The sequence below is a fragment of the Mixophyes fleayi genome, chromosome 9, assembly GCF_038048845.1.
Source record: "Mixophyes fleayi isolate aMixFle1 chromosome 9, aMixFle1.hap1, whole genome shotgun sequence".
Taxonomy (NCBI): domain Eukaryota; kingdom Metazoa; phylum Chordata; class Amphibia; order Anura; family Limnodynastidae; genus Mixophyes; species Mixophyes fleayi.
In genome coordinates this window covers 104,361,541-104,384,423 of record NC_134410.1, presented here as the reverse complement: position 1 = coordinate 104,384,423, position 22,883 = coordinate 104,361,541, and the positions used below count along the sequence as shown (strand labels likewise).

Sequence of the window (22,883 nt, the reverse complement as noted above, 5' to 3'; positions counted from 1 at the left end):
TCTAATCATTGCCTGGTGGGAAGTTCATCTTAAAACTTACCATACTTACCCACTTTATAAAGCTGGCATCCGAATAATCCTGGGAAGGCGGCGGGGCAATTCACGTCATTTAACCCCACCCCCACTACAAAATCATCATTTTGTCACAGGGGCTGGGCACAAAATGAGGCATTTCCCTGCAAATCACGTAATTTTGACACCCGACGCGCAGGATACGGAAGTCCGGGAGACCCACCCAGAATTTGGGAATCTCCCGGACATTCCAGGAGAGTGGGAAAGTATGCATAAAACTTTGCATTTCTGTAATTTCTGTATATTTGCTCTTTTTTTCACAATTCTATCTATTATTATCTACTATTTTTTCTGCTGGCTATCTACTGGCAAAGCATGCTGGGGATTATAGTTTCACAACACCTGAGGGCCACTGGATGGCCAGGCTTGTGCTAGGGGATGGATTTTGCAGAGTGGGCAATTCATGGTTGTAGTAGCTAATGCTAGAGCTGGACAAAATTGCCACTTTGAAATCAAGTATACAAAGATACTTGTGGGTGTACTTTCGGAGTAACAGAATAGTGCTCTAAATGAATGTTTGGGCATGATAGGCTTTTTAAATCACAATACATTTCCTACCTTATAAATAGAAATTGTTCACCACCTCTAAGGAAAATCAATGCCAGCTCTAAATTGCATTGTTAAATTGCCAAAGCACATTTCAAAATCAGAATTTTGCCCATGAAAGGTTTTCCATGGTGATATAATAGAACATGATTAGGTGAGAAAAAGCTATTCATCACAAATGGATCTCAATAAAAAATCCAACATATAAAAAATTAAATATTGGCTCACACTGTTAACTTATACACTTCCTGGAAGCTATTCAAACCATATTCTGCAAAAGAAGAAAACACAGTTATACTAACTGCTCAACGGACTTGTTAAACAAATTATTACGACTGTTTTGACAGAGCATAACAACAATGCTAAGATTTTAAAGGGTAAATATAACCTAGAGTCACAAGAAATATTTTCCATAAACTTTAATAGTACCCCTAGTGGGAAAAGTTAATATTGGGTTGGAAATTGGAGAATTTATCTTGGCTATATCACGCAATCACTATGATATGGGAGTGTCTGATGTTTTTGTGCTGTGTCTCTATAATTATGAAAGCTCTGCAAAGCTACCAGTTAGCACAAAAATTTCCAATATTGATGCCTTTGTTAACATTCTACCTGCGACAGAAACTTAAAATAAAATAAAAGTTAAACAAATATTCTCCCCACACCTACTTTAATTTGACATGATTACATGTATTTTTATTTTTTTAAGCTTGCAAACATTTATGACTAATGCCCTTGTTAGAGAGCTTTCCTAAATGGCGCTTTTAAAAAACTATAACATTAGTCATGAATTTCCTATGTAGGGCCTGAAATTTCAATGATTTTTACATCATAATGTGAATACACAACTCACAGACACTATTGTGCCAAAGTCAGAAGTCCAAATAGACCACATACCTAAAAGTAAATCTTAGATGCTTAAAAAAATCTTACAATATGACCATTGATAAAATGTTCTCTTTTAATGGCGAGACTTTTTCTTTAAACATTGTTACCTTATAGGAAAATAAGACATTTTACTACTCTGCATTTAATTTTTTTATTTCAAGCAATCTCATGCTCAAAGGGATATTGTCTATTTTCCTAAAAATGTATTTTTTACAGATCTTGTTTTTGTTATTGCCACTTATAACAGCGATAAAAATAGTATCGCCATAATTTATCAAAGTTTTATTGGGACTGCGCTAGTGAAAAATGGCTGTCCCAGCAATGACCCATCACTCCTTCAAAGATAACTTGTGTTCTCTTCCTGCTTGTACAATTGTTGTTAAAGTGCACATGACTTTCGCTGAGCATGCTCAATGTGCTGTATCTCCCGCATATACCCTTTAAAGTGCTGATAAGATTTCAGCACCTTGGACACTGGCGGTGACAGATGGGTCTCTTCCTGGGACTGCCAGTGTATTTTTTAACCACTGTGCTACTGGAGAGTCAGCAACACATGTCCCTGCAGCCCCCAAAATGGATGTTAAGGTAGGTGATACATGAATGGAAGAGATCGCATTTCATATAGTAGTGAGTGTGAACAGCAGTACATGCAGGGGGTGTGAACTAGGCATGGAGACTTATGGGACCTCAGCATGAGCAGGCATAGCACCAATATTCCGGGGAAGTCACAGATTTGGGAGCTCATCAAGAAGAAAGAAGGTGATCAGAATGGAGGATAAGAAGGCATCATACATATTCCCTAAACTCTTAAATGCCTTGTTGCACCCTAACATTCTGCACACAGTCTGTTGCTCCCTAAGAGACCCTGATGCCAGGCACATTGCGCAATCCCTATACAGTGATGGCTGCATAGCTAGTGTGTATAGTTCTAAGTGTATAGTTACAAGTGTAAAAAAATTTAAATAGCATAATTCGGAGTTATACCGGAGTTCTTACTAGATATCAGTTACCTCTATACCAGGCTATGAGAAGTGACCAATCTCTGCTTTCTCTATTTCATCAACAGGTAATTACTTCTACCTTATTTGCACCAGTATCAGAACTGTATTAAGAAAGTGAATTTTTATTTCTAATGGTATGCTGTCCTTTCACTGTTGGTTTGTTTAAAACATTTATTGCTCGTGTTTGCTGAGGGAGGTTATTGAGGGATAAACAGGAGAAGAACATTCTGCCTATTACCACAGCTACACAAGGACCACAGTCAGTATTCACCTCCATAATCTACCCCTGATGTTTTCATCTCTCCCTGGATACAGGCCAATTTATAAATTGAGCATTATTGCTGTCCTCACAGAGCTGTGCCGTCTCCAATATTAACCCTTTAATAAATTAGGTGAAGCGACAAACTAACCGCTTCTCCTATGAGAAGTTAACGCTTATCACCGAATGATAAATAGACCCACTTGTCTTTCTGTGTAAATCATATTTAGCTATTTATCTAAGAGATGCTGTGCTTGTTATGACAAGGAGTCTATAGCTAATATTAGAACATATCTCGCCAATATAGACATTTTAAAGGAACAGTAAACATTAAATATGTGTTCATGCAATAGCAAAAGCCATCTTTATGCACAAATGTGTGTCCGTACACTCACATTACTTTGTGTATATATATATTAAACGTTCTTATGTATTTCATTTCATTTACAGTCACTGCATGCCATTTTAGGCTGATACAGACAGTCTGCAACTCTTTTCAGTGATCTTACTGATAAAAGTCTTATCTGTTGACAAGAAGTCTGCTTAGGAAGAAAACTTCTATTATCAAGATAAAATTATATTTTAAATCTGTCCCTGTTTGATAAGTTTCTAAAACTTTTGTACATATATTCTTGAATGTTATGGTTCGCTCTTATATATAAAGCAATTTTATATTTTAAATGTCATGGACTTACATAAAATATAAGACACTAGCTGAATAGAAGAAGAAAATTCTACATGATATATTTGCAAATGTTTAAGTAAAAGTTTTCCATACAATGACACAGGGCTAAATGTATGCTATGGTATAGCTAGCTAACTCACTACAAGATAGTGTCTTTTATTATCAGCCACTTGATTTTAGGCACCCAAAGTCTTTCCCCAGTGCGCTTCAGTTTACAGAAAGTCATATGCCTCAGTCAGAATCAAAGCCATAACTTAAATACATCTAATTCTGATTAATTTCTGAAAATGATACATATACAGGGGCAGGCTGGGTCGGGGGGCAGGGGGGTATCGGACCCCCTGGCCGTTCAGAAAACCGCTGTTTGGGCCGGCCGTGGATGCAATTTTTCCTGATTAGCAGCGGCGCACAGGCGGCCGCATAACGTGACACGCGATGCGGCCGCGTCAGCATACAGACGGCCGCATCACATGACGCTGAAATTTGCCAGCCCGCGCCTGTACATATATATGTTATAAGTAATGGTTTACGGTAAGGGTTTTTAGTCCCTGTAATTTGGAGCCCCATGCTTTATGTATGACACAATTACTATACAGTAGTAGTTATTAACTTTTACCTTTTTCTGATATTCAGACCTTCTGGATAAGAGATCCCAAACATTTAACTATTTTACATAAAGTTACTTGCACATTAGACTTAGTGCTTCTTTAATATGCAAATAACTGTATTGGGAGCAATCAATGTTCTTGCTGATTGTCTCCATATTTTATAAATCTTTTATATAAAAATTAAATGAAAACAAGGCAAAGCAACAAAACACAAATCTATGTTCTTTAACTTTTTATGTGGCAAATATGCCTAATGAAGCTAATTACCTGGCGTCAGTTACAGATTACCAGATAAATAAAGCAATATAAAAAGACAAATTAAATACAGAGCAAATAATGTACCATAAATATATTAGGTCAATTGAGACCTCTGACTGCATGTAGTGTATACACACTTAGGGCTAGTTTTACTAAGCTGCGGGTTTGAAAAAGTGGGGATGTTGCCTATTGCAACCAATCAGATTATAGCTTTCATTTATTTAGTACCTTCTACAAAATGATAGCTAGAATCTGATTGGTTGATATAGGCAACATCCCCACTTTTTCAAAACCGCAGCTTAGTAAATCTAGCCCTTAGTATAAGTACAAGAAAACCAGCTCCTCCAGAGTTGTCTAGTAACTTAATTGCTTATAGGAATTTTACCTGTGAAATCCTGGAAAGACGTATAGGCTTTTAGACTGAATCTTTTCCGGTATTCATTAAAAGACTGCAATCTAAGTTTTCGTGACTCTTCAATGACCCCAGTAGCTATATGTAGGAGACGTGGATGAAGGTTTCGACCACCTCCAATCTAAACAGAAATAGAAAAAAAATAATTAAAAATCCCTTCTACATTCTTCTTTAATAACTCTTTCTTCAGCTGTTTATTAGAAGTCACCAATATAAGCCACAGGATGCAACCTCAGACTTAACAGAGAACCTCACTTAAATGTAAAATTTAGTTTGGGTTAAAGTTTCACTAAATAATGAGAAAATACAGTGATTTATTGCAGTTACCTTGGTGCAGTTTTCCCATTATCAGTCACTCCAGATTGCTCAAAGGTTTCAGCAGAAAGCTGATTGTTTTAACCATAAAGGCATGTTTGTTAAAGCCCCGCCTCTATGAATTTCCCAATTGTAAGACATTGACAGCACTGTTAGCTCTATCAGACAAGCAAGTGACTGCAGCAGACAGCAGCACTGGACCATTAGTATACCGCTCAGTAGGTAATATAAATATTTATATTTTTGAGTAAGTTAGTGAACTTCAACCAAAACTACATTTTAAGTTTTGGTTGAATTTGTCCCTTAATTAATGTGGCCACATAAAGCATTATTATAGAACATTTTTAAATAGAATTCTTTACATATTCCTTACATAATATAATATATTATATAATATGAAATAATTGAAGTTATTCAGTAATGTTTATCTGTTCTTGGTGACTTTGTTCCTATGCCTCACTACCCCCTAGCAACACGCAGTGACAAAATACATTGCGAACACAGAGTTAGAGCTACATAATTGGAAGCTAGAGTCAAGTCGGAGTGTGCTTCGAAATAAATAAATTAATTGTTTGTCCAGAAATTGAAGAGACTCCTTTTATTGTACTAGTGTAGAGGATTCCGGAAACCCACCTACTGTATTATGTATAGTGTTGTATAGTGTTGGGGTTACAGTCACCTTTTGTCCCTCTATAGTCTGAACTGTCTAAGGACTCTTAAAACGCTTTCCACTTGAATATAGAATCCATATCGGAAAAAGATTAGATATAATAATATCAAAACAGAACACCTTATCATAAAGACAGCGTTATATGTAATGGAAAATACAGTCGTTGCCAAAAGTTTTGAGAATGACACAAGTATTGGTTTTCACAAACTTTGTTGCTTCAGTGATTTTAGACCTTTTTGCCAGAAGTTGTTATGGTATACTGAAGTAAAATTACAAGCATTTCATAAGTGTCAAAAGCTTTTATTGACAATTACATTAAGTTTATGCAGAGTCAATATTTGCAGTGTGAACCTTCTTTTTGAAGACCTCTGCAATTTGCCCTGGCATGCTGTCAATCAACTTCTGAGCCACATACTGACTGATTGCCGACCATTCTTGCCTAATCAATGCTTGGAATTTGTCAGAATTTGTGGATTTTTGTTTGTTGACCCGCCTTTTGAGGACTGACCACATGTTTTCAATGGGATTAAGGTCTGGGGAGTTTCGTGGCCATGGACCCAAAATTTTCGATGTTTTGATCCCTGAGCCACTTAGTTATCAATTTTGCTTCATCTCAAGGTTCTCCATCATGCTGGAAAAGGCATTGTTCAGCACCAAACTGTTCTTGGATGGTTGGGAGAAGTTTCTCTTGGAGGATGTTTTGATTCCATTCTTTATTCATGGCTGTGTTCTTAGGCAAAATTGTGTAGCTGAAAAGCAATCCCACACATGAATGGTCTCAGGATGCTTCACTGTTGGCATCACAGAGGACTGATAGTAGTGCTCACCTTTCCTTCTCCAGACAAGCGTTTTTCCAGATGCTCCTAACAATCTGAAAGGGGATTCATCAGAGAAAATTACTTTACTCCAGTCCACAGCAGTCCAACCCATGTACCTTTTGCAGAATATTAGTCTGTCCCTGATATTTTTCCTGGAGAGAAGTGGCTTCTTTGCTGGCCTTCTTGACACCAGGCCATCCTCCAAAAGTCTTTGCCTCACTGTGCGTGCAGATGCACTCACACTTGTCTGCTGCCAATCCTGAGCAAGCTCTGCACTGGTGGTGCCCCGATCCTGCAGCTGTATCAACTTTAGGAGACGGACCTGGCGCTTGCTGGACGTTCTTGGGCGCCCTGGAATCTTCTTCACAACTATTAAACCTCTCTCCTTTAAGTTCTTGATGATCTGATAAATGGTTGATTTAGGTGCAATCTTACTAGCAGCAATATCTTTGCTTGTGAAGCCTTTTTTGTGCAAAGCAATGATGACAGCATGTGTTTCCTTGCACATAACCATGGTTAACAGAGGAAGAATAATGATTTCAAGCACCACCCTCCTTTTAAAGTTTCCAATCTGTTATTCGAACTCATTCAGCATGACAGAGTGATCTCCAGCCTTGTCCTCGTCAACACTCTCACCTGTGTTAACTTGAAAATCAGTGACCCGATGTCAGCTGGTCCTTTTGTGGCAGGGCTGATATGCAGTGGAAATGTTTTTGAGATACAGTTCATTGTCATGGCAAAGAGGGACATTGAAATTAAGCGCAATTCATCTGATCACTCTTCAGGTCATTCTGGAGTATATGCACATCGCCATCATAAAAACTGGGGTAGCAGACTTTGTGAAAAATAATATTTGTTTCATTCTTAATACCTTTGGCCATGACTGTATTAACTGCAAAATAGTCACATTTGTCGTTTCAGGGCCTAACCTTACTGCCATATAAATGTGTCTCAACCAAACAAGAGATATCTGTGTCATACTTTCGAAGCTGAGACAACACTAAAAAACGCTTGACTTTGTCATTCAAAACTCTAGTGTTGAACACGAGCTAGCGAAGACCCTTACCAGACAATCTACTCATGGTCATACAGAATCATACAACTAGAAGGTTTAGAGATGTTATTAGAGGGAGAAGCAAAGAGCTAAGAAGAGGAGTCAGGCGGCCAATCCTGTGCACAAAACAAAAAAGCAATACCCCTAAGCAAAATTAAACACACTATTACTTTCGCGAAAAACAAAAAGACCAACAGTACATACATCATAATAACATACTAATTTATCGAAAATATATCTCATATCTAAATATAAACATGCCATACACTCTATACTATAGTAAAGAGAAGCCTTAAACCCCCTACTACCTCCCCCACACCGTATACCCCCAAGAAAGTAAAAAATATGTAAACTTCAATCCCTAAACAAACTATATTACTAAGAAAACCTTAAAATGAATACAAAGTAAAAGGAGCGATATAAACTTGACTATACCTAGCAGAAACCCTTCTCCAACTTAAGTTACACTGGCCCTCTACTACCAATCCTAAAGAATAGAAAAATATTATACACTATACATCATTAAGAAAAAAAAAAAAGGGTAGTTATAAACAGCTTTAGGGTACATTAAGGTACATCCCGGATTCTCTCCTGCGGGCATCTCTCCATCCAATCCATAGCCTCCTGAGGTGTAGAAATTTTTTTTTAGCGGCCCTGCGCCTCTACTGGAGGTCTCGCTGGGAACAACATTGAATAAGTCACGTAACTTGCGCTTGACTGTCATAAACTGAACTCTCGACTTTTGAACATCAAAGGCAAAATCCGGAAACACAGAAATTATACTGTTATCGAATTTTAGGGGGCCCGTCTGGCATGCCACTTTAAGGACCATATCCCTATCCTTGAAATGGAGAAGCTTAGCAATAAATGTTCGCGGGGAACTCCAGGAGGAGGTATTTCAGATTGAAGACCATGTGCTCTGTCCACCACAAACTGAGGAGAAAAAATGTCCCTCAAAAACAACTCTACAAGCCAATTTTCCAAAAATAGTTCACGGTTATATCCTTCTACACGCTCTGGGAGTGCAACACATCTAAGATTATTAAGCATTAGGCGACCCTGCAAGTCTGACATTTTAAGTTTATAATGGAATGGAAGATTTATGTAGTTAATTTGTGTAGTGCCCCTCTGATGAGGGGGGTTGTACTATCTTCCAGGGTAGATATTTGATTCTCCGCCTCTCCAACCCTCTCACTTATTTTTTCATATCATGCCCTATCAAAGAAAGGTCGGCCTGTACCTCACTAATTTTGAGCTGGCAAAAGTAGGAAATATGAGGTGTCACGATGTTGTCTACAATAGCCCGGCCGTATTTTAAGCTACTTCATTGAAGTGCTAAAATACAAAGTCCCACACAAACACCTCCTGGTGACCCAGCAGTTACTATTTTAGAAAAGGCCCAACTTGCTTTTAACTGTAACAGTGCCTGCTCGGTATCTGTTTCACAAAAACCAGTAGTGCACTCCGGCCTCTTAGACCGATATTACTGAAAAAAATAATCACCACTATAAATTTATTTGCAGACTTCCTATTTATTTACCAAAAAAAAGTAATTATTTCCTGAGTGGCGCAGGGTTTGACTACATATGAATATTCCTTTCAGAAGAAATAATTACTAATAGATTCTACATCTTACCACACCATGTCGTGGATAGACTTGGCTTTGTCTTTGTTTTCATTAACTCCGCATGTGACCTCGGTTGAATATTTATCCAGAGTCATCTCTGATCATTCTCCGGTATTTATAAATATTGATTTGATTAGAGACAGGGTTGTAACATTTTGGAAATTAAACCCGGCTTGATTTGATTCGATAGGGGCTGGATCTGATCTTACATGTATGTGTGGTGGAGGGGTCAATGATAATAGGATGACGTCTTCTCCTGTTTCTTCTGGATTCCTTTAAGGCCTTTCTCAGGGGAACACTTATTAAACAAGTCTCTGACATTAAGAACTTTAACAGCAGGACATTGTCCTTGCCGGAACAGCGTTGCAAAGACTTGGAGTTGTTTGTATCTAATATTACGTGCCTCTGAGGGTCGACTTCAGTGCTGAAGGCACAGTTAGATTGGAAGGACTATCTTTTTGATAAATCGAAACGTTGTCTTCTTTTCTCACAACACTGTTATTATTCACACGCAGATATGGGTGGGAGATATTTGGCTGGTTTGGCCAGGGAACAGTTGAGTAGTAAGACTATCCTGGTGATTTATAATAACCAGTCTATACAAGTCTTTAAGGGGACTGAAATTGTTCAAACATTTTTGACTATTATAGGACTATTATAGGAATATTTATGCTTCTAAGGTACAGTATACAAGTATTCATCTCTCCACATATTTAAATTCAATAAAAAAAATAGATGTGGCTATATCTTCGCTTCCTAACCATAAGGCCCAGGGGGCTCGAAGGACTTCCCATAGAGCTATATAAGAAATTTTGAAAAACTTTCTTATTCCACAGTTGTAAGAGACTTTTCAACATCTTTTTGAGTTGGGCAGTCTTCCGCCATCAATGTCCAAGGTGCTGATAATAGTTCTACCAAAGCTTTAGAAAGACCTTTCATATCCAGAATCATACAGAACAATATCTATTCTGTACAAATATTACAATTCTGGTTAAGATTCTTTCTACTGGGCTTAATTCAGTGATTTCTGAGATAGTCCACCCTGACCAAACTAGGTTTATGCCTAGTAAATCATCATCATCATCATTTATTTATATAGCGCCAACATATTCCGTAGCACTTTACAATTGGGGACAAACATAGTAAACTAATAAACAAACTGGGTAAAATGGACAAAGAGGTGAGAAGGCCTTGCGAGCAAGCTTACAATCTATGGGACAATGGGAGTTTGACACATGAGGTTAAGTCTACATTTTGCATTTCGGCCCAGCCAGACTGCAAAGGTAAAAGGGACTCATAAGCTAGATGATCCTGTCATACAACAATGTTGGTCAAGGGGTAGTTGTCTTGTGTGAAATTGTGTAACGGGTGGTAATAGGGTAATGTAGTGAGGTTAAGAGGGGGATTGAGGAATATTATAAGCTTGTCTGAAGAGGTGGGTTTTCAGAGAACGCTTGTTATTGTGCGAGGGAGAGAATTCCATAGAGTGGGTGCCGTCCTAAAAAAGTCCTGTAACCAGGAATGGGAGGATGTAATAAGTGTTGATGAGAGACGCAGATCTTGTGCAGAATGGAGTTGGTGAGTTGGGAGATATTTTCAGACAAGAGAGGAGATGTATGTTGGTGCAGCTTTGTTTATGGCCTTGTAGGTTAGTAAAAGTATTTTATATTGGATTCGGTAGAAAACAGGCAACCAGTGTAGAGACATACAGAGTGATTCAACAGAGGAATAATGATTTGCAAGAAAAATCAATCTTGCCGCAGCATGCAAAATAGATTGTAGGGGTTTGAGTCTGTTTTGGGAAAGACCAGTAATGAGGGAATTGCAATAGTCAATGCGGGAGATGATAAGTGCATGAATTAAGGTTTTTGCAGTGTCTTGCGTAAGATGTGTGCGAATTCTGGAAATGTTTTTTAGATGTATGTAACATGATTTAGATATAGAGTCAATGTGGGGAACAAAGGATAGGTGTGAGTCAAGGATTACACCTAGGCAGCGAGCTTGTGGGGTGGGATTTATGGTCATGTTATCAACAGAGATAGAAATGTCAGGTATGCTCTTGTTGGGGGGTGGGAATATTATTAACTCTGTTTTAGAAAGATTAAGTTTGAGTTGGCGAGAGGACATCCAAAATGAAATGGCAGAAAGACAGTCAGTTACACGGGACAACACAGATGTCGAGAGATCAGGAGAGGATAGATACATTTGGGTATGATCCGCATAGAGATGATACTGAAATCCAAAGGAACTTATTCAATTTCCAAGAGAAGATATAGATAAAGAACAGCAGAGGACTTAGCACTGAGCCTTGCGGTACTCCAACTGATAAAGGAAGCGGAGCAGAGGTGGCCCCAGAGAAATTAACAGTGAAAGAGCAATTAGAAAGGGATTGCAGCATTTGTATGAGAAGAGAGTGGTCAACGGGGTCAAATGCAGCTGAGAGATCCAGGAGAATTAGCAGAGAGTAATGACGTTTAGTTTTAGCAGTGATCAGATCATTGACAACCTTAGTCAACACAGTCTCTGTGGAGTACTGAGAGCGAAAGCCAGACTGAAGAGGATCCAAAAGGTAGTTTTTGGAAAGGAAGCATGTAAGGCGAGTGTAGGCAAGTCTCTCTAGAAGCTTGGAGGGGCACGGGAGCTGAGAGATGGGACGGTAATTTGAGAGAGAGTTTGGGTCAGAATCTTGTTTTTTTAGAACAGGAGTAATCACTACATGCATGTATAGTGATGGAAAGATGCCAGTAGAGAGCGAGAGATTACAGATTTTAGTTAGAGGTGAAATGAGCACAGGAGACAGGGATCTACCAATTTGCGAGGGAATAGGATCAAGAGGACAGGAGGTAGAGTAGGAAGATAAGATCTACTATCCCCAATATTTATCGCCTTTATACTCACATTCAGCTACCCAATAAAACAGAGAAGGGAGCAGTGGTGGTGTCTCTTGACGCTGCCAAGGTGTTCGACTCGTTGGAGTGGGGATACTTATGGGAGGTATTGCATCGATTCAGTCTGAGGGTTGGATTTGTCAAATAAATTCAGTTACTATACTCCGCTACTTTGGCGAGAGTTTCAGTGAATGGACATACTTCTTCCCCATTTTGTTTGGGTCAGGGTACTAGGCAGTGTGTCCTCTATCCCTGGTTCTGTTTTCCTTAGTTATAGAATTTCTGGCATGTTTAATCTGAGCCAATCTGTATATCGTTGGTCTTCCTGTGGAGAGGTTGCGGGATTCTATAGCTCTTTATGCTGATATGCTTCTTTATCTCTCAGACCCAAATGCCTCCCTGAATCATCTTCTCTGTACAGTAAAGCGTTTTGGCCATTTTTCTGCTATATTGGTAAACTGGGACAAGTCATATGTTTTTCTGTTGCATGGAGTGATACCCGCTGATGTTTCTTAGCGTTATCCTTTAAAATGAACCCTTTGTTTCAAATATCTTAGGGGTCTGGATATCCCGGTTTTCAGCTGAATTTGTTTCACTGAACCTTGACCCAGTCACAGAATATTTTAAACTAAAAGTGAATATTTGGAAAAAATTCCATTAACTGTGACAGTCAGGATGAACTTATTCAAAATGGTTGTTCTTCCCTAAATATTTACATATCCTTTAGACTTACCTGTGTATCTTGCTAAATCGGTGTTCCAGAATATCAATAAGCTCATATCCTCAGTTGTGTGGGGGGGTGTTAGTGCGCGGCTTTGTTTGTCTATTCTAACTAGGTCTAAGACAGATAGGGGCTTGGCCCTCCCGAATCTTAGTCTGTATTACTATACTGCCCAGCTTACACATTTAACTAAATGGTTAAGATCTCCGACCCCGTTAGCCTTGTTGGATTCCCTTGCAGAGCAGGTGGGGCTCTCTAGGTCTATGTATGAATGTTTGTCACCTTTAAAGATATTGCTTGTGGGTAAGTGTTCACGTCAGGTTGCGCCAATTATTAGTCAAGCAATTGAGATTTGGCATCTTGCTCATTATATACTTGGAGGCCAAAGACATGACCCCTCAACTTCTCTTTGGTATAACCTCTCTTTCGCTGAACTTGAAAAATTAAAAGAGCATAATATATGGCACAGATATGGTATTAACGCATTAGGGCAATTATATGAATCCGGATGTTTGAATACTTTTGCACAGTTATCCTTGAGAAGTGGAATTCCTAATTCTGTTTTTTATTCTTATCTTTAATTGAGACATGCCCTTGATTCACAATTTCCTTTGTACCCTCATTCGATCTAGCCATCACCCCTTAAATGTCTTTTACATGAAGTGGGCACTCGGAAAATTATAACTACATTATATTCTAAGCTTAGTTTGAAGTTGGCCTCTGCTGATTTAGATAAGCTTAGATCTAAATGGGAGGTGGATCTGGGCTCCCTTCTTGATGAGGAATGGTCCCATATGCTCAAGAGTCTCCGCAGGACTACCTCCTGCTTTCGATATCAACAACTTTATTTGTATATATCACACAGGGTCTATCATACACTGATAGGTTTGTTTCGGATGGGCCCAAGAAGTAGTCTGGAATTTCCGAAATGTCATTCTTGTATGGGTGACTTTTGGGACATTTATTTTGGCACTGTCCTATAGTAAAGGGTTTTTGGACAGAGGTTTGGGAATGTGTTTTGAATACTGTTCTCACAGACTCGTCAATGAGTGCTAAACTGTGTTTATATGGCATCTCTCTAGGAAATATTACTAATAAATATACAGTTACATATATATTTAATCTTACAACTCTGGTGATTGCTTGGGCTTGGTTTGCTCCTGGCCCATTGGAATTCCATAAATGGAGGGCGTTAGTGATTGCAAATATGCAGCATGAAAGATATATGTATACCTGCAGGAAGGCAAAGGGGAAATATCATAATATATGATCCAGATGGTACATCTCTAGATACAGAGCAAGTTCAGATGACTTGATAAACTTGGAATAATTTGTATCTATTTTAATGATCCTAGGGCCTGATTCATTAAGGATCTTAACTTAAGAAACTTCTTATTTCAGTCTCCTGGACAAAACCATGTTACAATGCAAGGGGTGCAAATTAGTTTTCTGTTTTGCACATACGTTAAATACTGACTGTTTTTTCAAGTAGCACACAAATACTTGATAGCTTATTTGTACACTGAAATTTAAAGTTGATATTTGTGTGCTACATGGAAAAACAGTCAGTATTTAACTTATGTGCAAAACAGAATACTAATTTGCACCCCTTGCATTGTAACATGGTTTTGTCCAGGAGACTGAAATAAGAAGTTTCTTAAGTTAAGATCCTTAATGAATTAGGCCGCTAGTTTGCTTCCTAGAGGCAGGGAGGGAGGGGAAGGGTCTTTTAGTTGTCCTGCGCTATGTATAATTAATTATTATTTATTTATTATTATTTATACTTTTTTTTTTATTATATTCTCAACTAAGTGTTTTAATTAGTATTATTTGTAAAATGGTACTTTGGTGTGTTCTAATCTGTCTGTTAATGTTGCTACTTGCAAGATGGATTTTATGATACATATTTATGTTTTGTTGTATGTTTTGTGTTTGCTCTTTCGGAAAAATAATACAAATAAATAAAAGTTATAAAAAAATACACATTTGAAAGAGTTGTCTGAATGGGAGTGGCCAATCGGAGTAATAAACTGTGGAACATGGTGGCTTAGTGGTTAGCACTTCTGCCTCACAGCACTGTGGTCATGAGTTCTATTCCCGACCATTGTCTTATCTGTGTGGCGTTTGTATGTTCTCCTCGTGTTTGCGTGGGTTTCCTCCGGGTGCTCCGGTTTTTCCCCATACTCCAAAAACATACTAGTAGGTTAATTGGCTGCTATCAAATTGACCCTAGTCTTTCTGTCTGTTTGTGTGTATGTTAGCAAATTTAGACTGTAAGCTCCAATGGGGCAGGGACTGATGTGAGTGAGTTCTCTGTACAGTGCTGCAGAACTGGTGGAGCTGATGATGAATTACTGTGAATTACTGTGTATGCATTTGACAATATTTTATTGTCGAATGTGCATAAACCCCATTGATTTCTCTAAAACTGCTTGACAATTTAATACAATCCTAATCAATTGCTGGCAAGGCATATGATGACGTCCTTGGCACATCTCATCTGGATCATTACATTTTGACTCTTATTTTTATTATAGCTTTGATATTAAATGTGGGTGTGTCTCTTTTTTATGCTACAAATTTTATAGAATTTCAACATACTATTAAACTGAGGGAGTGGATAGACATATAGCTGTATTTTTAGAACTTGCTTATCATTATACATTAAAATGTAATCTGTTCTGTTTTTTTGCCAGAAAGTATAGGCCCATGTTTAGCCAGTACTGGAAACAAAGACTTTCAACGTACAGATGTTGAAAGCTACAGAGGTTTGAAATCACTAAAGAGTACCCAATGTGCATAACTGGCTGCTATGGAATGTCCTGTAAGGCCTGCCAACATTAAATTAACAACTTATTTCTTTTGATTTTCATGTGTTGACACAACTGTGATATACTTTGCTGAACTGAAGTTTAATAAATTACAGTATCTAAATTGAACAATGACTTTCATTGGTCAAATTAATATGATATTTACAGAATATCTGCATCATTCTATCAAGCACAAACTTATATAAAACTTCTTCAATCATGGGACCTTTACTGTTTTACTTAGCAGTCAGACATATTTCTATATTATTTAAAGATCTTTTCAGAACAGTATGGCTTTAAAACATAACTTCAAAACATACTGTATATTTTGGGAGGTCAATGTAGGCTCTATCTCAATTATATTTAAGCATGAAGCTTATGGTTGAGGACAGAGGAAATAAAAGTCAAATCAAATTAAACCCACTATACTCAGTAGATTGAGCAAACGTTTTAATGCTGTACAGCTGTGTGAATAGGATATCATTTATCTCCAAATGTCATACATACTGATTTTGCTGCAAGGAGCAAAGGTTATAAAACGAAGGAGCCGTCTCCACTTGAACTCGAATAGCTAACATGCTATAAATTTATTAATATATGTACAAACTTTTTGTAAGTAAGTTAACAGTACTTATGTAGACAAGCCCAAAAACAAGTATATACGTGTAGAAGGAAACAACTTAATTTTGGCAAGGTAAAGAATTATTATTACTATTTTTATTCTAAGGTGTGGGGAAATTAATACATAAGGTAGTGCAACAACATTTGTAATTGCTGAAATTGGGTTATGGAAGAACTGCGCTTCCTATTAGAAAAAGTATACAGCCAGAGGAATAAACGGGAGCTCAGGAGAAAGGGCCCAAACAGAAAAGAAAATGGAATTCCCTAACGCAATGAAAGATAAGAGTGAATGTAATGGTCAAACCGAATTTTATAGTTGCAACGAGCAAATAATTTGTATACAATACACAAACAATTATTTCATTGCCCCAGGGAATTTTAATTGCTGGTTTGGCTACTGCAAGCAGAACCATTGCCAGCCACCAATATTAAAGCATAGATTGGCCACTTAGTAAAATGTGGGTAGGGGCCTGGAAAAACAGTGTAAAGTGGAGACTTGAAATATGCATTAGTCATTGTAGAAATATTAAGACAGATAGCTGTTGGCAACCATGACTGTCTTTCAGAAGATGAGAGATGAGTTACAGAGGTTGCACACATTAGATTAGATCCCCCATATACAGCACATAGTTGGAGTATCCATTATAAAAACCTGTAAGCTTGGAGCTAGCCTACTACTTTTCACACTCTCTTTTATTGCCCCCACTGATGTTTTATTGAAGTGGAATGACAGATTGAGTCCTTCAGCTCTGATAGCTGGGTTGAGAGCTGGATATCCACCTCAGGTAATATATTTGCTATACATAGGACACAAAGATTAATTAAATGGGTTTTTTAGGTAAGCTCTGTTCAACCACTTAATGGCAACCCGGGCTTGCTGAGACCTGTAGAGCCCCATGGACAAAATGCTGATTTAACTTAATATTTTTTTTTCACTTACTATCCAACACCCACCGCACCAGGGGTGTGGGAAGAGCCTTAGTGTTATCAGCAAGGGGCTGGTCTGTCCTGAAGGGAGGTCTGTATCTTTTTTTTTTCTTTTTTTTTTCTGTGGGCTAGATCCCCCTAGGGAATTCAGCCCAGTGCTGACCAGCCTAGGATTGGTTTGTATTATGGCAAGGACAGCCACGCTGAAGATGTCCCTGCTATAGTGCCACCATCTCTGGTTTGCATAGCCTAGCTGCAGTTTTGATCATCATCAGCAGCATGGATCTTGCACCAGGGAGGAAGCAGGTGCAGCAGACATGCCTCCTAAGAGGCCTGCTACCCAAATCTATATAGGACGTAAGGAGCATTAACAAGCCCTTATGGTACTTGAGCTACACCAGCGTACCCCTCCCCACTTCTGCCTTTCTTCTCGTAGAGAGAGATAGTACTAAGGAAGAATTTATTTCCCTCCCTTGTTCCTCCTATGTTCCTTATACAGTCACTACAGTTCACTACACTATGCGCTCCACCTTCAGTAAGGAGTATAGGAGTAAAGACACCAATGAGGGAAAAATGATATGTTGTGGGCTGGGAGGCGAGGTGCGGACCTCGTCACAGATCACCTTGCCTCATGATATGAACCCTACTGGTTTTGATACAGTATTTCTTGGGAAATTGTTACTATCAACATAAGTTGCACCTTTAATTCACTAAATAATATTATGTAAAAGAAAATTAGCATTTTACCTTTCCTGATATCTGCTTTGTGAAGGATTCCACAAGAGCTTCCACTCCATAGTCTGTAAGGATTGAAGAGTTGTACAGGAAGTTGCTATAGTCATATTCTTGTCCCAATATAATAAAGCTGTCTGGCATTAGTGGATGCCAATGATATAACTGGTTAAACTCAACAGCAATCCGGTTACGGTACTGAAATTGTACCCCAAACAGCAACTCTGGATCAAATTTCAATTTTAAGAAATATCCACTGAGATGTTGAACATAATCTTCAATTATTATCTTTATGGTTTCACCTGCATATAGAAAAAAATACATTATTCTTTTCACATCATTTTAACCACTTGAATCAAGAGTCACATGACAACTGATGCTTTCATGAATATCAGGTAATGTACTGGATTATTAATGCATTATTACAGGAGCACAAATGAACTTGTAAGCTTGAGCCATAATAATGACAATGATGTTTTAATGCATATAGCAATATATTTGTTTAGTATATAATGATCAAATAAGTAATTAGATAAAAACTGTAGATGAAATGACTCATGAGCTTGGGTCCCTTTGACGGCTGGCAACTCTGAAGGAAACCTTCAAACCATTAAAGTGGGGCCGAATAGCCACAAATAAATATTTGAACAAAATTAGAATGTTGCTTATGGAAAGATTTCCATTAGCTTCTGGCTGCGTTGGGCCTGTTGCTTGATGCTTGATTGTGTCCACAATAGAATGTGCTTTTATCACGAGGAGGTTCAAAACAGAAACTTTTAATCTGACATAAGATTAGATATAGGATTAAAGAAAATATTGTATATATATATATATAGTTGACAAAGTCACTGGATTAGTGTATGATGGCAGGTATATTTCACCTGGGTTCCTACTCATTTTAAACCCCCAGGAGAATGTTATTGTCTGTGAGCTGCAGAAGAGCTATAGGCCTGTTGACAAGCTGGAAAAGGGTCCTAGGGTTTATGGCTGGAGAGAGAGGGCGGGCTCTATCTATTAGGCCAGTGGTTCCCAAATTTTCTCAGATCGAGGCACCCTTAAGTCATCATAATTTTTCCAAGGCACCCCTAAGCCAAAATAATTACCGGGTAGTCCCGTTTTTAAGTAGTTGGGTCAAAATGACGTAAGATGTATTTAGGCCCCTTCACCATCACATTGTGCCCCTTCATCATATCACTGCGCCACTTCACCACATCAATCTGTATCCCCTTCGCCATCTCACACTCTGTGTCCCCTTCTTCGCCATCTCTCTGTCCCCCTTCAGCGTCTCTCTCTGTCCCCTTTCTTCAGCGTGTCTCTCTCTGTCCCCCTCCTTCAGCGTGTCTCTCTCTGTCCCCCTTCAGTGTCTCTCTGTGCCCCTTCAGTGTCTCTCTCTGTGCCACTTCAGTGTCCCTCTCTGTGCCCCTTCAGTGTCTCTCTCTCTCCCCATTCAGTGTCTCTCTGTGCCCCTTCAGTGTCTCTCTCTCTGTGCCCCTTCAGTGTTTCTCTCTGTGCCCCTTCAGTGTCTCTCTCTGTCCCCATTCAGTGTCTCTCTGTGCCCCCCTTCACTCTCCTTTACTTATCTTCTTTCCTGACGTCCTCTCTGCTGCTGCTCCTCACTGAGGCTGACGGACGTGATGAGGTCACGCCCGGAAGTCAGTGAGGAGGAGGATCCGGCGCTGGATGATGGGTATGTTTTTTTTTCTCTTTTTTTTCTTGCTAGGGATCGCAGCACCCCTGTGACAGCGCCGTGGCACCCCAGGGAGCCGCGGCGCACAGTTTGGGAACCGCTGTATTAGACCCATTAAATGGGTCTTCCAAGTTACCAGTGATTCTGCTGGCAATCTGGAGTTGTACCGAAGTGGTGCTAATAAAAGACTGCAAGGCAGCTCAGTCAGTCTCTCACTGCCTGGGGACAGGAGCTGCAGAGTCTCTGTGAGAGAAAGCCTGTAGGTTACTCTATTAAAACTTATTTTTTGTTTTTACTTAGTTTGTTAGTCAGGAGTGACCAGTGCTTAGTTAGAGCTGGACGGCAAGATTATTTATTTTTGTAGTTTTCTATTATTTTCCTACTGAATAAAACTGGCTGAGGCTAGTTGCACGAAACCTTTTGGACTTGTTTGAAATCTCTCGGCTGCTATAAACACCATACCAACAATATATACACTAAAAATATATATATAGTGAAAGTAATGTAGATAAAATGGGATTATGTCCTCATGGCATAAAACCTCTGAGTCATGTGTAAAACCATTATGGGGTACAGAAGGAAGCCTAAAAAGATAAAGTTAATTGTTATAACGTTTTGCATATAGATATTTAACAGGACTACACATCATTTGTGTAATATTAAAGCACATCAACATATGTAAACCTTTACACAAATGTATTTATTTATTACATGATAAACTCTTATATTTTTTTGAACTTATATTATCAATGACAAATATACCGTTTATAAGTAGGGTATAGTTCCATATTATGGTTCTATAAGTGTTTAGTTACAACAAAAGGAACAGAGAATCCCCATTCCATTAGATATATGAGCAGGCGCTGGTGTACCTTGATGGATTGCCCTACGAATGGTATATCTACTTTCAGTGGTAAAATATAAAAGACAGACTGTCCAAAAATGTGCAGTGTGCAAAAGGAATCCTGTTAAAAGCATACAATGACATCCAAGAATGCCAGTTCTACCAGTTCTGAGCTGGAGCAAAAGTGAACTCTATTTAAAGAGTGGAAATGGCCATATCTAGCAAGGAGCTCCCCTAACAATGCACCCTTTGCCCCTTATATTTCAATAATATCGCTCTTGAAAAGGAAATCTTGTTTCTGTATTTCTACAAAAAACTAACTGCTCTGTAATTTGCAATAAATGCCCTCACTCTGCCCAACTCTTTCCCTCCTGCTATGCAAATGTTCTGCTCTTCTGCAAGGGCTACCATCTTACCATCTATGTGCTATAGTCAAAATCTAGGTGCACTTGTGCAAATCGAGACAAATGACAGGACCTAACTGATTTTGCAGACGTTTTTCTCTCCCTAAATGACCTCCACTCTGTGTTCTCGGTAAGTACACTGTAACAGGTATTAGGCTAAAAATCCAATTTGTTAAGTATGAAATGGCTACAAACTTTCATGAACTTGTAATGAAAATATTTAAAGGTATGAGTTTGATATTAAATCGAAAAAAATACAAGTTACATTGCATTAAATAGCAGAAAACAATATACAAAGCAAATATTTTCATGATATACAGGAAAGTCAAGCATTAGTTCTGAAACAGTGGTGATACACTTATACATAGTTGTGAATATGGCAAGATGCCTATTCACATTGGATCAATTGATGTTTAGGTTTATTTGCCCTTTAAGCACAATACTGATGGATTTAGATGCATTGCATTGTAGCAATCATGGCACTCGTTGCTTACCAATGAGAATAAGTCTTGTGGTTTGAAACAGTTGTTCATCATCCCATGTGGGATGCTCCTTTACTAACACATCACACACCCGATTGTGTTCGCGAAGCCAAATAGTTGCATACATCATCAATCCAGGGAGAAGGCCAAACACTTCCTGCCCCATAGCAAACATCTTTTCCTTGGGGACACTTGTTGGGTAAATCATGTGAATTGGAGCATCAGCCACTGTTGGTGGATACATATCTCCATTTATTATCTGAAGTACAAACAGATCCACGAAGGAATGCATTGTTTTAGTAATACATTTATTAAAACAAGTAATATTACTTAAAGGAAAAGCACACATTCAAACGTTGTTTATATCTGATCTGATCCACATTCTTTTGTCTTCTATGAAGGTGATGCATTCCATTATGGAGCACTTTAAACAGAAATTGTACTACTTGGGTGGGATTTGGGCCCTATTTATTGAGTAAATTTAAAATACAGATTTTTCCCTGTGCTAAGACATACCATAAAATGGTTAACTAATTGGCTGATATCTGTCAATATGTCGTTCCAAAATGAATGTCCAAGAATCATCCAATTGACTGAATAATTTTTGGACATGATCAGATGTGTGATAGAAGATGATCACTTTTACTAACAGCAAAAAATTACTTAACAAACTGTGCTCTGTATACAGCAGCTGACAGAAAACTCGGATTAATATTTTCTTTCCATATCAGATTTTATACAATGACCAAGTTGAAAGAAAAATATTTTTGCTGTAATAAAGATAATTTTAGTTTTCAATTTCATGATGGTTTTGCCTTGAGAATTAATGATTTGATATTTTATTCTAAGTTTGTCAGTGCGATCCAGAGAGGATACAATGATATTTATTAGCACACATTACCAAATAAATCCATCTATAGGTCATTTCACATTGAGACAATTGGCTAGACTTACTAAACTGTGGGTTTGAAAAAGTGGCGATGTTGCCTATAGCAACCAATCAGATTCTAGCTGTCATCTAGTTGAGGGCAGCATGGTGACTTAGTGATTAGCACTTCTGCCTCACAGCACTGGGATCATGAGTTTGATTCCTACGGAATATGTTGGCGCTATATAAATAAATGATGATGATGATGATGATGATTCCTGACCGTGGTCTTATCTGTTTGGAATTTGTATGTTCTCCTCGTGTTTGCGTGGGTTTCCTCCGGGTGCTCAGGTTGCCTCCCACACTCCAAAAAGATACTGGTAGGTTAATTGGCTGCTATCAGATTGACATTAGTCTGTCTGTTTGTATGTTAGGGAATTTAGACTGTAAGCTCCAATGGGACAGGGACTGATGTGAATAACAAAATATTCTATGCTGATGATGATTTTGTAGAATATACTAAATAAATGAGAACTAGAATCTGATTGGTTGCTATAGGCACCATCTCCACTTTTTCAAACCCGCAGTTTAGTAAATATACCCCAAGATCTGCTCCCTTTGTTCTCACTTTTACAATTGCAATAACAACATTAGCTAAAATACATGTTATGCCACTGTATATAAAA

General features: G+C 38.4%; 1 protein-coding gene across 2 annotated transcripts in view; it reads right to left on the bottom strand.

The window, feature by feature from the left end:
* Window positions 1-22,883, bottom strand: part of PTGS1 (prostaglandin-endoperoxide synthase 1) — a 90,880-nt gene that overhangs the window by 687 nt on the left and 67,310 nt on the right. For both annotated transcript variants that reach the window (XM_075184764.1, XM_075184763.1), the window contains 3 exons: window positions 21,342-21,588; window positions 17,928-18,214; window positions 4,703-4,850 (listed from right to left, as the gene is read on the bottom strand). In XM_075184764.1, coding sequence (XP_075040865.1) covers window positions 4,703-4,850; window positions 17,928-18,214; window positions 21,342-21,588 — 682 coding nt within the window. The remainder of the gene's footprint in view (window positions 1-4,702; window positions 4,851-17,927; window positions 18,215-21,341; window positions 21,589-22,883) is intronic.